The sequence below is a fragment of the Dendronephthya gigantea genome, unplaced genomic scaffold (genome assembly GCF_004324835.1).
Source record: "Dendronephthya gigantea isolate DGI-Jeju-01 unplaced genomic scaffold, DenGig_1.0 000753R, whole genome shotgun sequence".
NCBI lineage: Eukaryota > Metazoa > Cnidaria > Anthozoa > Malacalcyonacea > Nephtheidae > Dendronephthya > Dendronephthya gigantea.
Window position 1 is genome coordinate 1 of NW_021163763.1, and position 19195 is coordinate 19195.

General features: G+C 35.5%; 1 protein-coding gene across 1 annotated transcript; it reads right to left on the minus strand.

Moving 5' to 3' along the window:
* Nucleotides 1–8780: 8780 nt before the first annotated feature.
* Nucleotides 8781–12963, minus strand: LOC114544378. The gene is made up of 7 exons (XM_028563036.1): nucleotides 12803–12963; nucleotides 11709–11844; nucleotides 11358–11542; nucleotides 10494–10718; nucleotides 10034–10334; nucleotides 9466–9576; nucleotides 8781–9050 (listed from the first exon to the last, which is right to left on the minus strand). The coding sequence occupies exons 1-7, from the start codon at nucleotides 12866–12868 to the stop codon at nucleotides 8854–8856; spliced, it is 1221 nt and encodes a 406-aa protein (XP_028418837.1). The 5' UTR covers nucleotides 12869–12963; the 3' UTR covers nucleotides 8781–8853.
* Between the last annotated feature and the right edge of the window lie 6232 nt (nucleotides 12964–19195).

Consider the following 19195-nt stretch of genomic DNA (forward strand, 5'->3'; position numbering starts at 1 on the left):
AGGGACGAGGTCCTGGACGGCCTGCCTTAGTTATCCAACGTGAGCAAATTGAATTCCTTCGCGAATTGCACTTTTCATGGGCCAAGATCGCGCAGATTCTCGGTATCAGTGAAAGTACCTTACGACGAAAAAGAGACGAGTTACAGTTATCCACCGATATCGAAGACAATTTTTCAGAATTATCATGTACTGATCATGAACAGCATACATACGTTTTAATAGCCTCGTTGACAAAGGACCTTAATACTATCTATAACCCATTCTCGAGTTCATCCCCGAGACATTTTATTCACTCTTATACCTTAGCCTCAAAAGAGACACATTGGCCGTTTTCACACAAAAAGACGTAATGCGTCTTTAATATTTTTTGTCTCGTTATAAAGACGCACAACAGAAACATTATCCGTCTAGACGAACTAGCGCTGGGTCGGTGGGTGGGTGGGCGGACGGGCGGATGGATGCATGGAGAAAACTTATTATCCAATTGATAATATATTGGTTAAGAGAAATTGCTGTCAAACGCAAGACTCTCACATATTTGGCGTCTTTTTCTATCCATTTTAACCACATATGTTGGCATTTGATCAAGGCCATGATTGAACTATGTCCATCTGTATAAGCAAATTGGTCTGAGTCGATGAAATCTTGAACAATGTGCGCAATTTTAGTTTTGTAGACGCATTTCTCAAATATTTCTCAATATGGATGGATGGATGGATGGATGGATGGATGGATGGATGGATGGATGGATGGATGGATGGATGGATGGATGGATGGATGGATGGATGGATGGATGGATGGATGGATGGATGGATGGATGGATGATGGATGGATGGATGGATGGATGGATGGATGGGCGGACGGGCGGACGGGCGGACGGGCGGACGGGCGGATGGATGCATGGAGAAAACTTATTATCCAATTGATAATATATTGGTTAAGAGAAATTGCTGTCAAACGCAAGACTCTCACATATTTGGCGTCTTTTTCTATCCATTTTAACCACATATGTTGGCATTTGATCAAGGCCATGATTGAACTATGTCCATCTGTATAAGCAAATTGGTCTGAGTCGATGAAATCTTGAACAATGTGCGCAATTTTAGTTTTGTAGACGCATTTCTCAAATATTCTTATAATAATGTCTGTCAAGGATATAGGTCTTAACTGATTTCAAGAACTGAGAGTGGATTCTTTCGGTATAGGTATGATATTAGCTTGCTTCCACATTACCGGGACTTGGGCAACTTTCAATGAAATATTAAATATTTGCGTAATTGTTGGTCAATACGCCATGTTGAAAAATTCTGCTATGTAATTAAACTACCGTGATGCCTTGCAATTCTGCAATCGGCCTCTTTCCAAAACTCTTTCCAAAACCAGTACGGGAGATCATCTGGTCCTGATGATGTTCCTTTCTGTTTTTGAAAATATTTTAGAATCATTTCATCAGTAAGCGAAGGAACTCTGGTATTCTATGGAATTTCGAATAACTCTGGTCTAGCATAATGAGGGTCAGTACTAACACTTTGGAAGAAGCTATTTATTTGGTTAGGATCAATAGTTGTTGTAACTGATATACTGTTATCTTTCCTTCCTGTGACTCTGTTGACATTTCACCACAAGCCTTTTGCTGCTAATCGGTGTTTACGATTCTCATTCTTTACAGCATGAGTTGATTTTTCCGGATAAGATCATTGATCCTTTCTTGTAAGCGAGTATTAGCTTCACTGTTTCTGGCCTCAATAGCTCGCTTTCGTTGTTTTAGCAAATATTTGACCAAAGGAGAAATAAATGGCGGGTCCTTTCTTGACGTTCGCACTTTAATCATCGGAAAGCTTTTTACGAATTTTGGCCAAACACTTAGATAGAATCTTTCAACCATTTGATCGACACTTTGACCTACTGCAGTAATTTCATTCCAATCGATCAATTCTAGTTCAGTTAACATGTTTAATTTTCTGTATTGTCTCACATCTCTAATGTCTCGTGGATAAGCTATAACCATACTATGATCTGGTCTAACCAGACTTTTCTCGACTTTTACCTTTTTCCAAAACATCCAAGGCAACCGGGGTTGACGGGATCCCTGCAAAAATATTGAAATTTTCTAGCAATATTATAAATTACCCCATCCCTGACTTATATCTTTAATCTTTCAACTTTTTCTGGTATATTTGTTGACGATTGGAGAATAGCTAGAGTAACACCTACACTGCGTCCAATAATTATATGCAAAATCGTTTTTTCGCTACATTTCATTTGGTTTTTAGAAATGAAATGTAGTGTATATTATGGAAACATTATTACATGTGCAAAGCTGTAATTCCCGTGTGATGTTTCCCCGTCTCATTTGTGTTTTCGCTTTCCATCTGAAAAAACAATAAGTTAATGAATTTAAATATATGTCTGTTTAAACGGTAAATAAGTATACAAACAATACAAAAAAATGGCTCAATTAAGAAGATTCAAATTGTATTTTATAAAGATACGAGGCATTTGGCTTTTATAATAGTAAGAAATTTTGACATTAGTTGAAGCCGTCGATTCGGTTGAAGATTTATATCAACAAAAACAGCACAACCATGAGAAAAAGTAGAATCGCTTCCTACTTTTCATCTGTTCGCGCGAATATATTCGCCTGGTGGAGAACCGGCTTAACATCCGAGCGTGTTTTAGCAGAAATTGAACGAGTCAGTATTCAATCTTGACTTCACCGACAGGGGGCCTTCCACTTCCGGTTCATAAGAAAATATTCTGCATAATAAAAAGAGATATAACGCCACACCTTTTAAAATTCCTTCACCACGTAGTCAGGACTACCAAGTTTTCAAAAATTATCGTACTAGACGAGGCGAGGGCCACAAAGTTTTCGCGCAAACCCTTTACTAGCAATAGCAGACCGTGGCGTGATTGGCGCGCAAATGACGAATCCCGTAGCGGTAGACGTATAGCTGTAGTCAAATCTAAAGCTCCCCAATATCTCTTTAACGACCCGCGAGAGCCTCACGAAATGGGGAATATCGTCATCTTCTGATTGATCTTTTTGCCTCCATCCGGAGACCTTGCTTCATATAGTCGCTGCATGTCTGAAACCCATACCTGAATCGATTCACGTGGAAACACGACTCGATTCTAAATTTCATTGCCAATAATCTGCCGTCAAAACATTTTCAAGATGTTTTTGCCGATATTCCCGGATTTTCTAACCCCTCAATAATAACTGGTGACAAGTATTGTCATGATTTGATGAACATATGAATTCTAATGTAATACCACTTACGTAGTAAAATATATTGTGTAATATGAAATCTTGTTTAGCCTTTGTAAAAATGTAACCATAAGTAGCCAATTGTAAATTATCGTATAAGCGAGATTTGTAATTGTATTTTATATATGTATTACAATACGATATATATTACATATGATATATATAATATAAATAATATATATAATATATATAAAAAATACAATATAAATAATATATATAATATATATATAAAATATATATAATATATATAATATATATATAATATATATAATATATATAATATATATAATATATATATATATATATATATATATATATATATATATATATAATGTCTATTAAAATAAAATCAATGAAATATTACAAAATTTTGAATATATTGTTCGCTACACTCTGTGTTTCACGTTTCTTCTGAAACGATCATCAGGCGAATGATTACTCTACAGCAGTTAAAGTTTGTGTGATGACGTTTTTGACGTGCTTGCGCTGATACAATTCAAAAATTGCGCGCGCGTTTAAAGTTTTTTGCGCTGAATCTGTTTTTATGTCTACATTTTGCGAAAAGTTCACTTCTTTTGTTTAATGTCGTCTCCTTCGAGGATTTAAGAATTGCCATTTTTTCCTCCAGGCACAGATTGCATGACCGTCCGCCCGCTGAGTAAGCCGGAACGCATTTGATAATTGTCCACTTGATGTTGAATGGTTTGTTTAGTCTTTTTAGGTTCCATGTGTGCTTTGATAGTTCAGTTTCGGATTCGTAGGCTGGGTGGTTTATGGATTTCTTGTGGTTGTAGTATCTGGTCTTGAACGTACCAGCTGTTACACCGATGTAGTTCTTCGACTCAGGAGGATTTGTAGTTGTAATCTCGGCATTATAAACGTGGCTTTCAGTTAGGCATTTACCAAGGAGTGGGCATTCATTCTTGATGCGCCGGTTGCAATTTGTACGATCTGACGAGGTTTTGTTCGATTTCATGATGTTTTGGTTGTGGCTGGAAATAACACTTTTTACGTTTGGCATGCACGAGTAGCTAACTTTGACTGAATTGCGGTTAAATATCTTGTGAAGCTTTGAGGATTTTGGAAAGTGTTTATCGATTATTTGAAGGAATTTCTGCGCAACATTAGTTTTAACGTTTTTACTGAAAGGTGGGTTAAACCAGATTATGTTCCGCTTACGTTGTGAATTGTGACGGTGTTGGCTTGGGTTGTGTTGGTCGGAGTAGGTGAGCCTGATATTATAATTACAACGTTTGAGTGATTCTTCGTAAACCGGTAGACTCTCTTTAAAAGATTTTTCGTTGGAGGATAGTGAGGATAGACGTTTGTTGATTGACTTCGGTATTTGCTTGATGATGCTAGGTGGATGGTTAGATCTAGCGTCAACATACAGTGGCTCGTTGTTTGGCTTACGGAAAGGTTGGTGATTTCCTTCGATAAGGTTGAGTGTGACGTCAAGAAAGTTTACCAGGTAGTAGTTGATTTCCGCAGTGATTTTAAGGCCATAGTCATCAAAGATTTTGTGGAGATTTTTCCTTGCATGGTCAGCCTGACGACCTCCCGTTCCCTCAAGGATGAGCAATCCGTCATCTCTGTACAACCCAACGTTGTCTATCCCAAAGCTTTCGGCTAGACTTGTTCAGCAAGAACAAACCGACCAGTTCACAAACCTCGGCACCGTCGTAACTTCCCATCGCGACATCGAAAAGAGACTGGTTGTTCTTTTTTACCCACGTTTTATCGTTGCAGAAGAGAAGAGACTTGCGCGGATGTTTAATGATAGAGATGTGATAATCGGTGATTTCGATCAAAGATTTTCCCAAATTTTCCACATGACCTTTTTGAATTGTATCAGCGCAAGCACGTCAAAAACGTCATCACACAAACTTTAACTGCTGTAGAGTAATCATTCGCCTGATGATCGTTTCAGAAGAAACGTGAAACACAGAGTGTAGCGAACAATATAGCCTATTCAAAATTTTGTAATATTTCATTGATTTTATTTTAATCGCTCTATTAAATTTTGATATCGAGCACTCTTTCTTCTTGGATACTTCACTTAATTGTAGTGTCTATATATATATATTATATATATTATATATATTATATATATTATATATATTATATATTACATATATTAATATATTATATATATATTATATTATATATATTATATATTATATATTATATATATTATATATTTATATATATTATAATATTATATATATTATATATTATATATATTAATATTATATATATATATATATTTTATATATTATATATATTATATATATTATATATATTATATTATTATATATATTATATATATTATATATATTATATTATATATATTATATATTATATTATTATATATATTATATATATTTATATATTATATTTATATATATTATATATTATTATATATATATATATTATATTTTATATATATTATATATTATTTATATATTATATATTATATTATATATATTATATATATATATTATTATATATTATATTATTATATATATTATATATATTATATATATTATATATATATATATTATATATATTATATATTATATGTATTATATATACCGGGTGTCTCATAAAAAAGTATCGGTGTTTGATTTGTTATACCTTTAAAACTGAATAAGGAGTTTCAATCGAATAGACTTCACTGAATTCAGAAAGGCCTAAATAAAATTTTGATATATGATTTGAATATATTTGAGCAATATTGAATGAAATAATACAGTTTCATTTCGAAGGAGCAATTTTGAAAATGCTTAAAATTACATTAAATCAGCCGATCAAATTAGCATTTAATTAAATTGCTGTTCTTGTCAACACAACACATAATAAAAATATTAACACATTCGATAGTTTATACATCTGAAAAAGCATGTCCTTGAACACCTATACAACGTCGTGCTCTATTAACCACGCCAGAAAAAGCGTTTTGTACCATTTGTGCATCTAAACTTTGGCACGCTAAGATAACTGCCTGGCGGAGCTGTCTCAAATTCCTAGGCTGCTGCTCATGCGGGACGTTCCAGATTTGTTGCTTCAAATATCCCCAAAGAAAAAAGTCGTAAATTGCCAGATCAGGAGATCGAGGAGGCCAGGGCCAATCGGCGCGTTTTCCCATAACCTTGCCTAGAAACTGTCCGCGAAGATATCGCATCGTCGCATTGCTGGTGTGGCAAGGGGCACTGTCTTGCTGCCACCACATTACACGATGGTCAATATTGTGTTCACAAAAATCTCTCTGAATTACATGATAGCGAATAATTCGTAAATACTCTCTGCTGTCGAGATTCCCTTCCACAAAATGTGGGCCAAGAATAGTACTAGCTCTTGTTAAACCTGCCCAAACCATCACTTGTTCGGCACCTTGAACGAATTCAACGTAATGTTCGCGAGGGTGACCGTTACCATATTGCGCGTATCTGACAACATTGCGAGAGTTTACTTCAGAGTTAAGGGTGAAAACCGCTTCATCAGAAACTATTAAATTGATCAAGAAAACCAGGATTTTTGTCAACTGTGCCAACAAATCGATTGCAAAATGCAAGCCGTTGTGCTGGGTCGCCTTCTTTTAATGCCTGTCTGCGTATTAAAACATACGGATGAAATTTCAGGTCGATTTTCACAATGCGATTGAACGTGCATCGACTTAATCCCAGACCATTTCTTCTGGTGGAACGTTGTCCATTTTCTAGCAGAGATTGTCGGACTAGGTCAATGTTTTCCATCGTTCTTCCAGTTCTCGTCCTTCCACTCCATCCTTTATTGAGGTTAAGACATGTGTCTTCTGTCAAAAATTTGTTGTACGTTCTTTTAATTGCTGCTCTAGTCGGAGCACGATCACCTGGCCAACGTCCTAGCCATCGCCTTCTTACCTCTTCGGCATTATTTACCCTTGCATACTCAATACGAGCCCAAACTCTTTGATCTTTTGTTAGCTGAAGCATATTCAACTTGGTATAAAATAACGATATCCTAATTCGCTTGCATGCCTGAGGTCCCATGAGGCAAATCAAAGCGTTTGGCGAACTTTGGACAAGAAATGTTGGCATTTTTCATTTCCCACAAGGAACAAAGGTCAAAATTTTATGTAAACCATAAAATAATACAAGATTGAAGCTAACTTCTTTAAAAACTTCAGAACTCGCGAAAAAAATAGAAAATGTCTTCAAATAAATTTATTAAGTTGTCTTAATTGATTTTTCGCCAGTTTTAAAACTGAAGTTTGGCTTGAAACATTTATATCTCACTGAATATAAGGTGAAAGATCTAGCACTGTATACCAAAATTGAAGTTAGCATTTTCTTAATACTATAAAACTTATTTGAAAGCCATACCTGGTATAGTTTTTACATCATATTAAATCAAACACCGGTACTTTTTTTGAGACACCCGGTATTATATATATTATACATATTATATACATTACTGCAAAGTGATATGTTAAATTTTCGTTGCAAGGTACAATCCTTTGGACCCATTTTCCTCCTTATCATTCGTAATCATGTAGCCACAAAACACAAAGAAAGATGGAAGTAAGTCGACGATACCAGTCTCTCCGAAACAATTGGGGAATGTGCTCACAGCAATATGCTGTCTATTATCGATGAAATTGACGATTGGTGCACAGAAAATGATATGGTCCTAAATCACTCCAAGTGCAAAGACCGAATTATCTGATTTGCTAAAGACACGCCGAATTTCCAGCGTTTGTTCATTAAGGTTCAACGTGCACCTCTTTATTTTTCGTGTTATATTAAATAATCTAAAGTCTCAAAGAAACTTTTCTCTAAATCCCTAAAGCTTAAAATAAGTATAATCTACGTAATAATAAATATCTTGATTTAATTTTGTAGAACTAGTCGGTTTCCTAATTTGTTTATGCTGTCCAGTATCGTAGTCCATGTCGTAGTCTCTATCATGTTAATTTTTAATATATAATGTTGTGTAATAGTTTTGAATGTATATCAGGTTAGTAAGAAAATTCTGCATGTACAATTCAACATCCTACGTAGCTGCCATTCAGATTTGTTTTAATAAAACTCCAAACTCCATAATGTTTAATGCTTACAGCTTACTGTATAGGGTTTTTCATGTTTTTGGGACAGGACTTTCAAGTTACGACCGTTTTCTAAAATCTTTTGAACGAACATTTGAAGCGTCTACCGTTTACGCGAACTAACCAACGACAACGGTTAGTAAATAGTAACAAACTAACGAAGTTAATCGACAGCATTAACGTGTGTTTTCCCGTGGAAGATCACAAACACAAAATAGAAAATATTTTTAGAGAATGTAATATTGTTTGTAATATATAAAAAGTAATATTGTAATTTAGGTTGCATATATGGATTTATGTTCTACGCTTTACTAAGATTTATCTTACTTTGCCTAGAACAATTAAGTTCCTTTTGTTCCTAAACTTAGTAAACTACACTGCAACAAATCCATGAGTGCAAGTTGTTTTAATAAAAATGCTAATGGTAAACAATACACTTCTTATTAACTTCATCTATCAAATTATAATGATTGACCGTTGTCCGTTGTGGTTCCCGTCACTGCACGAACGGTATTCCAAAAAGAGCTTCTAAAGCATCGACCAGCAATTTGAGCCGCTGAAAATCCAAAGAATGAAACGTCCAAAGCCCGCCGTTTTTGGTCAACATACAAGTGAGGAAATCAATGAAAGGATTGTTGCCATGGCGTTTACGGATTTCATCAACATGCCTACCAGGCATGATGTTTGTCAAATCTTAAAAAGTAAAGTAATCACATGAATATGCATGCAATACTCTATCAACCTAAAAATCGTCTTTTGTTTATGTTTTGATCTAATGAGGGTAACAGGGCGGTATTCAAAGAAAAAATCTTTGACCAACTATTACAACACATAATAATGAACGCCACAAAGAAGACATAATTGAGGCCTCAAAGAAGGGTGTCTTTGTGGACGAAAGAGCAACATCTTGGGAGCTATACAGTGTGCGGTGCGGGGTGGCACCCGGCCCTCGACTATGTCGTTCCTTTTGACACTGCGGCTGTATTTCAATGAACTGAAATCCAACCTCTATTTAATTCGATAATTTTCAAGATACTAATAATTTTTCTCATTCAGATCAAAAGTTTATATTGGCCCAAAAGGTTGGTATTCGTAATCTGGGGCTTACCTTTGATAAAAAATTTTCGTACTGTAAACAATCCTAAGGATTTATATTCAAAATTAAACACTGTTTCTTCGGAATCTAACTGGAGAGTGCCTTTCACCCATTTTGAGAAACCTAGATGCAAAACAAATAAATTAACGATTTAAGATGTGTCGCATGTGCGAAGTCACGCTGTAAAAGTGACCAAACAAAAGGCTCCTTAAAAATGGTTTCAAAATGGGGCTTTAAAATAGCCGTACAATATTTGACCCCTATAATTAAGAATAGGATTCCCCAGCTCGATTGCCGATGCTTTCGCAGCTATATTTCTTCAGAAGCACGTTACCCAATAAAAATATTTTGCTTAATATTCTTGTATGTTTGCATGGCCGGTGACAGTCGTTAAGTAATTTAGCTTGTAGGTACACTACGTAAGTATTTAATACTGCAAAGCTTTCGGACCGTTAATTGCAGGTAATTAATTTCAGGTAATTGCACTGATGAAGGCCCGGCCGGTTCAACGGACCGAAAGCTTTGCAGTGTTAAATACTCACGTGTTGCACCAAGCTAAATTACTTAATATTTTGCTTACTTGAAAGCATCCAGATAACAATTCCTTGCTTTAGAAATTCCACCAATTTCTCTTCACGCCTTGTTCTTACAGCCTGGAAATTGTGGTGTAGAGATTTGGAAAGGTAGCTCATTGCTGCTGTTGTCATTATCATGGATCCACACGTTTCTCCACTAGCTCCATCTCGTACTTTTAGATGACTTCCAGGGGCGTAAAGGAAATCCATTCTCTCAACTAACGTTTTCCATATCTCTGGCTTGCTAAGAGAGAATGACTTAGTTTCGTCACAGCAAACGAATGTCAATACCCCGTCATAGGATACCTTTAAAAAGAGAAATTCTAATTCATCGGTCCCTTAGGTACACACTATTGAGTATTTAATAATTATTGCCAAAAGACAAGAAAATCGGTCGTTACAATGTAAATGTCAAGCAATTCTTCCTTGTTGATAAAATACCATGATAAACTGAATGTTATATACCTTAGAAGGCTGCCAATCTAAATGAGCTTCAGCAGCAGATCTGACTTCGTACTTAGTTGTCTCAATTCTTTCTTTCAAACGAAGCACAATATTCTTTTCAGCAGCTTCATCCTCCAAAACATCAATAACCTTTTCCTGATGTTGCAATTCCTCGTAATAATCATTGACGTCATGTTTACTCTTACCCATTTCGACGAAAGCAATTTTTTCGAGCAGTCGTCTTGTCTGAGAAGGAATTTATACAATGTAACATGTATCAGCATTTTCTGTTCGCCCAACCGTGCATAATTATTTACGACAAAGAAAAAAAAAAAACCAAAGCAGTGATCTGTTCATGTTTTGGGACAAAGGTAAAGCATTGGTTTATCAAAATTTCTTTTAGTGTTCAAAATTCATTCATCCTGAGTAAACAGTTTGAATTCTCATTAAACAACATACTTAATCATTATCGAAATAACGAAACCAATCGAAAAATATATTTAGGGCTTGGATTCTCGAAGTGTACAAAGAACCACTATGAAACTCAATTTTTAAAAAGAGAAACCAATCCGTCACCGGGTTGAACATCAAAAAAAGCCACCCAAAATGAGCATAATTGGAAAAATTTTTGTTTCCAAAATATTGAAAAATTGTATATTAATTAACAAAGCTTCCCATTTTAACAATTTTAGGATGGTTTGTTAAATATTTTACTTAAAATTTTTCTAGTTTCAAAATTAATTCAAAGCAAAAGTTCAACGGATGTTTCTCAAACACAGGATCCACTTTGCCAAACATAGAAACTAATTGAAAAACAAGAATAAAAATAACTATATAACTATTTTCCCCGTTGAGTAATATAGGAAAATTTATATTTTTCTTTACCACATATTTTTCCGTTGACTTTAAGGTTAACTCGGTGGTCTTTCGCATCAATTCTTTACCGTTTGTTAGGGCTTTAGGGTGCCATGCGAACGTATCCACCATGAACACCATTGCAACAGTTTCACCATTTCTTTTCAGCTCACTCGCCATTTCGTAAGCCAACAGACCGCCGAACGAGTAGCCAGCTGAAAATGCGTTTCAAAAATCGTGGGCATGAGCGAGCATCCAGCTACAATAACTGACGTAACTGATGTAACTAAAAGACCCCTCTTGAATGACACGATACGGTAAAATTTATTATTTTTAATTTCTAGTTGGTAACAATATAGTTTTCATATAATTTGTTCTTACCAAGATAAAATGGACCTTCAGGCTGGATTTTTTTTATTAAATCTACATATCTACGAGCGAGTGTCAGCACCGTTCCATATTCACTCCTCTCAAATGACGTATCGTCCACTCCAATACCATATAATGCAACATGTGCCTGAAAAAAATAATAACTGATGAACGAATGCCATCACTCTATACCAGATGCAAGCATTAAATAATTTAATTTGTGAAATGATGGAGAATCACTTCATATGTACATATAATAATTGCGTATATCCCCTGAACTTGCATTTTAGATAGATAGGATAGATTTAGACACTGCCTTAATTCATGTAATACAGCGTAACTTACTGCGGTAAAGTGTTTTTAAACCACGTATAATTTTTTATTTACCTATAATTTTTTATTTCTATCAATCAGGGCATAAAAATGCCTCGAGATTTGCAGTTTTATATGGTTTTTCGTCAAACCCAGCGTAAGGTCGTAATTGATATTATTATTGATTGATAACTTTATGCATCTTAATTGATACAAGTTTGGTTCTACCTAGATTCTGATTGGGTAAGAGCCTACAGACAATTTTCACTGACTTGTCACTTACAACGACATTAAACAATTATTAGCTTCGCTTCGGCAGATAGCATTGGCCTTGGTCCAAATATTTCTTGTTATTATACATTATAGTAGTAAAAGCAATTTGACTGGCTAATAGTTGACAGATAAATCGCGCAATCACGCAAAATTCAGTTATCTGCTAGCAGATAACTGAGTTATCTGCTAGTGAGCCTGCGGTAGTTAACAAGCGGTTTCATTTGAATTCATTCGTTAATACTATGTTTATTATTCTTCAAATTTATAATAAAACAATTATTGAATTCGGTTTTTGTGATATGCAGAGTTATCAAGGTCTCGGTAAGCGATAACGCTTACCCCGACCTTGATAACTCTGCATATCACAAAAACCTCATCCAATAATTGTTCAATATCATGCTCAGCGTCATGCAATAACTGTTAATAGTTTGTTTTTTTATCCATATATAATTTATGAATCTGATATAATAAGAATCTGATTTTTTACCCTGCAACCGGACCAAGTTGCTTGAAATCGTTACCTGTTTTTGGAAACCTTGCGCGAATGACGCTAGTCCAAGCGCCGACTTTTCGCTGGAGTGTGTCATAAATACTTTAACAAATACGTTATCTGGAGTATAAATTGGAATAACTTTCTCTGGATTTGAAGGAATATTTATGTTCTGCAGCTCAAGCCCATTGTTAATTCTTCCAATCTTAACTGTGTCATTGTAGTTAATTTCAGGTGAAATATTTTTTTATCTTCTTCATCGTTACTTGACAAACTTGGTTTCCTTTGCTTTACTTCTTCCGAGGATTCATTGTCCGCACTCGTCGATTCTACGTTTTCTATTTGTTCCAGAATATCATTAACGATTCTTAGACCATTCACATTTGGTTGGATAAAGTAATAAGCCTATATGTTGAGGAAAAACACCCGAATTAGCATTTCATCCATGCATAATTTTATTGGCGCTTAATTTAAATAAAACTTACATAGAGTGAAGGATGATATTATAAATATATTAGAGATAGCGTATTAATTTCATAAATGTGGTTAAATTATGCAAAATCGAGAGAAAATTGCTCGCTTTTGAGACAATTAGAACATTATCCCAACTTATATTTCGCTAAATGCTCGTGAAACGCTCTCGTTTAATAATTGTTAAGTGTCTACTCTTAATAGTGCGTGAATTTCTTTAAGAAATTAGTCGAAAAAGAAGGATAGGTGTTATGAGCTCGTATTGGAAGGAAAAAGATCGTGATTCTTACACACGAGTGCAATTTTCCGTCGTATAACTGATTAGTGCATCGTTTCATTAATAAGTAATAGCAAATTTGGTTTCTCCTACAATTATAGCTACACGAGTAAAAAAAAGCACTTTTGAGTATCTTATAACATTTTTGCTGGCTCATTGATCTCTTTTTCATCAAGAGACTTACCTCAAATTTAGCCCCAATGTTGTTTTCAATTCGATGTTTCATATTTGTTGCAGCAATTGAATCGATTCCAAACTTGTACAGACCGATGTTTAAGTCCACTTCAGAGGCCTCACTACCTGACCACGAACTGAGCAAACGCCTAATGAAATCTTGAACTTTTTGAATTCTCAAATCCAACGGTAGTAGTGCTAGGCTCTCCAATGTCATTAAATTGTCCAAGACTACCAGCGTTTCTTCTCGTTTCCATTGGAACCTCAGAGAATTATGAGTTCTAAGATAAACTTGCCAATTCACAGGAGATATGCAAACTTGAGCTTCGTTAAAATTTTTAAGAATGATGCGTTCCATAAACTCAGTTGCTGAAAAAATATAGACCTGAAAAATCATTGCCAAGTGGGTGAATAATTATGTATACTTATAACCAATACAATGTTGCGACAATATTTTTGTACCAAAAAATTTGCCACCGATTCAATTCTTTCTTATTGAGTAATTTCATAATGTGCCTAGCTTAATGGATTATTTTCTTGATTTGAAGTAGCTAGGAGTTCTGCAGGAATGTGTTTCAAGTTGTTATTCTGAATATACCTTGCGTATAGTGAAGAGCAAAAAATCCGTAGGTTTCCAGGACTGATGTGATATCTGCATTTCTTTCCAGTACTCCAGCACCACTGATCGGTCCCCAGTTAATAGACAAAGCAGGCAGGCCAAGCTTGTTTCGACGATATTCACATAGTTGGTCTAAAAATGTGTTAGCTGCAGCGTAAGATGCTTGCCCAACATTACCAAGAACTCCAGATATTGAGGAAAACATAATGAAGAAATCTAGATCCATCGAAAGACTGAGTTGGTGAAGGATAACACTTCCTATTAGAAAAATAAAAGATAGCTATATTAAGATATTTTTTAATTAAAAATGGTAATAGTACATGGTTTTCACAATTATTATACGAATTATAATAATATTATTACGGTATAAATGGGAATAGCAATAGACCGAGAATTGCCATATCATGCAAGCGAAATCGAATCGCGCATCGGGAAATTAACCAAAGGTGTGCACCACAACTCTCGGGAGACAAAACTGTCACTTAGAAAAATACGGTCACATACACATTTCAAATACAAGTATATTTTGCGCCAAAACACACTTGCGACGAAAAATAATAAAAAAACAAAAAAAAACAAGCGAATTTTCAACTCCGTCGTTCACGCCGGAGTAATTAACAAATGTATTACAAAGAGATTATTGTTCATTATTGATAATTAACAAAGGCATAGTTCATTATTTATGGGTAAAGGCTTTCTTTAAGCACGATTAGCAGAGATCGTGGTAATTAAAAATAAAATTGTCGATCTAGGGTACAATTCAATAGCGTGAAGGGCTATAATGAAAAGACTTACCTTTCACCTTTGTCCCTACAACATTTCTGCATGTCTTCAAATCGGCTTTCTTGAGAAACTGGTCGGCCAATACCATAGCGGTAAAAACGATTCCAGCTACATCAGGTAGACTTTCTAGTTCGCTTCTAATGGCATTCATTTCATCCCAAGATGTGACGTCTGCTTGACGTAGAAGGATACGAGATCCAGTTTTCTTCTCTAATTGTTGGACCTCCGCAATCTTTTCGTCACTTGGTGGTGACCGCGCTGTACACATGACTGTTTTTGCCCCATTTTCAACCATCCATCTTGCGATTTGGAATCCAAAACCTCGAACCCCCCAATGACAAGATAAGTTCGATCATTTTTTAAACCATTGATGTCAAGAGGTAGATTATAGAAATCAACCTGCCCAGGAACTGTCTCTGGCTTCACAGAAATTATGTTTAAACCAAAGTTCCCTTTTCGTTCAACTTCAGGTAGGCATCGGTTATTGGATTCATCGCCACGTTGCATAACATCGTATATGCTCGATGCTTTTTGAGCTATATCTAGAAGCTTGTTCCAAAGCCCTTTCGCTTTCAAGACTGAATAACACGAATCCAATAGCATGGAAAAATCTGCAGAACTCTTAGTTATGTCTTGTAAACTAGTCAAAATAAAGCGAACATCTTTCACGTAAACCCATGAGTTAAGCATCATAATTTCGGCCCCGTCGAGGGTACATGTAATAACACTTGCTCCTTGTTTAAGATGTTTCAGTATTTCACCTGTGACATAAGTACTGCTTCTGCTCAGAAGGCAAACAGCATCAAAATCCTTACAGCTATTATCCTTATGTTCAGCTTTCGCTACTTCGTTTTCACTTACAACCAATAACTCTCCAAATCGATCTTTACTTGACGGATTGTGAACAAGACACACAACATTTATACCTACAGACGCGGCAACGCAAGCAAAAATGTAGCATACTTCTTCACTTTGATGATAGACAAGAACTTTCTTATCACCTTCTATGCCACAAAGAAGATTTGTGAGAATGTAGTAAGACATTGCCATGGGAAATCCAATGGACACAGCTTGTTGAGTGGTGAAAATGGCTTTTATCTCCGTGAAGCAGGTTTCCTCTGCGGCAACGTAACTTCCAAGATTATCAATTTTACAGATGCCCAACACAAAGGGATCATTGTTTGCCTCCAGTCCATTGCACATTTTCCCAGCAATTGAAATAAGATCGTTCGGTTTCAGATCTTTCCAATGCTTATGAAGAATAGGACAGGCATAGTAGACTTCAATTTCTCCAATCCGTTCTTTTGACCCTTTCTGTAGAAACCACTGACCTGACCAACTCGCCATCTTTACAGGCTTTAGTGCTCCATCTTCCCCTAAAGGTGATTCCCTTTTCGTACATTTGGACTCGTCAGGATCAAACTTTTGAATACGATTGACATACCGTTCACCATTTCTATATACAATCTCTTCTTCTAGCAATGTTTTTTCAATGTCTTGTGCAATTGCATGGAAATCTTCATCGCTAGGATTGGCCGGCAAATCAATCACAGAGGCAGTGGGGACAGTGATTTCTTCTGAGAAGGTTCTTCTAAATCCAAATACAGATCCAGACCATGGAAAAGTATCATCAGAACTTCGTTCTAGTTGAGGAATTGAAATCACTCCTGAAGTGATGAACACAAGCTGAATCTGTTTGAGAAACTCTTCTCTCTTTAAAATTTCTTGAGAAATCAAAAGACAGCTCTCAAACGCAGAGCTATGAGCAGCATCAAAGTTGCGCGTATCGATATTGAATTTGCTTGCATCCACAGGCCAGAAATTGATCACCATTAGCTTTTGATTAGCTTCTATTTTCCCCAATACTTTATCTAGCGATCGGGAAAATGCATCACGAGATTCATCTGAGGTATCTTGTTTGTCAACAAAATGAACACTTCCGCTTTGCAGGACATGCTGTGCAAATCGTTCAGCAAATTTACTTTGGTCTCTCAGAATCAGCCAAACGTAATGCTCACGAACTTTTGAAGAGCCAGACGCCAACTGCTGCCAACCAAATGTGAACACTGCGTTATCAAATTTCACTTCCTCTCGATCTGACAGTATTTCTTCTATAGTAAACTGGTCAATAATCATCAAAGCACGGCCACACTGATCCAAAAGGAAAATGTTAAACGCCTCTCCTTTTTCTGATTCTACGATCTTTGCGTGAGCATAAAACTGCTGCGTGCACGTCGTCTGTTTCAAAATGTTGATGCGTTTAATCTCCTTTGGCACAGCTTTAACGACAGATTTGATGTCCAACAGAATGGTTGTCTGTAAACATGCATCAATCACCGAAGGATGCAAGACATATTCTTCTGTATTAGCGATTTCTTCAGTCGGACATATGAGAGAAAGGGCTTCATTGCCACTGGACCACGCCCTGACTATCAAGTCAAACTGAGGACCGAATGCGAAACCCGCAGTTTCACGAGCTTTAAGAAAATCTGCCCTTGACCATTCTTCCATTGAAGATTTAAGAATTTCAATATCGTACGGATTTCCTTTCTGGGAGACTTCTAAAATGAAAAAGCTTTGAATAAGCGTTAAATGAAGATAAGCACTGCGCTTTCTACCTGGACACGACGCCTTGTAGCAATTATGGCGTCGTTTAGGTGCAACCCAGAAGTTATAATAATATAGCTGTCATTATTTAGTATTTTTAATGATATGGCTATCAGCCATATACGACGAGATCGAGCGAGTAGTTTTTTATATATACTACATAATATATAGCTACCATAAATACCATTTTATAAGCGAAATAGACATTGCATGAAAACATAACTATAGATGGGCAATTGATGAAACTATGCACACCATTTACAAAGCCTTAATTAAACCATATTTTGATTATTGTTCCCCTCTTTGGGACAACTGTGGGCTGTTACTAAAAAAAAGTGGGAAAGTGGATGCAAAAATCTCAAAACTAAATATAAGTCTAGCAAAGCAGTTCTCGTACATAATATTCTAAAAACGGTACTGCCCCATGCCTTCGCAAATCCTTTTCTGAGCGAAGTGTAAATGAAAATGGTTATAAACTGAGAAATTACAATACTGATTTCTTAATTCTGAGACCTAAGAAAGAGTTTCTCCAAATAAATTTTAAATATATAGGAGCTGTATTATGGAACTGTCTTTAGCATGAAGCTAAGTCTGCTCAATCAATTCGCTATTTCAAGAGGCTCATAAACTCAGTGAAGCAGGCCGATCTATATTTATTGTGTCAACACTTATTTGTATATATTATAGCTCATAATTCTATTTGTATATGTCATAGCTCATAGTGTAATTAAGTAGACGCCCCCGTGGAAATCAGTGGTAACTGACGGGACTAGTGTCTGTAAATAACATTTAATAATAATAAAATTGATTTCATTTCAGTCAATCTTTCGCTGAATGATTTCACTAAATGATTTTCACTAAATATATATTACATTAAAACATCCGGCTTCGCATCGCGATTTAAATATTATAAAATGCTCCCTCTCGTGTTTTAAATAGTTACCTATACATCACTATCACGCTTTGAGGTTATGATCACTATCACGCAAGATTAATATCACTGCATGCATACTGCATAAGTGTCTATACCATGGTTGCGATGTTTGAATAGATCAAAAGTTTAAGGTATTTTAAAAAACTGTCCAATCACATTTTGTTATGGAAAACTTTTGATGGATTTATTAGCATTTAAATATACCGGACATCATGTCAAATTGGGAATTGCAAATCAGTTTTCTTTTGTTGAATTAAGTTGCACAAAATTCCTTATTTGACGTAATGAAATTCCTTATTTGACGTCATTCCTTATTTGACACTAATAAATCCTAAATTTTTCAATAATAAAATGCATTGCAAAGTTTTTTTTTGAAACACTGTACATTAAACTTTGGTATAGGCATTATATTTATACAATTTAGCTAGTCTTATATCACTATCATTTGCGTACGCCGTTCAAAATATTTGCTAGAAATGTATTCGGTTTACCTTTCGATCTATATCCATCATCAATACCAATCTGAATGGAACCCTGAGAGACAGTTAATTCTCGCTCG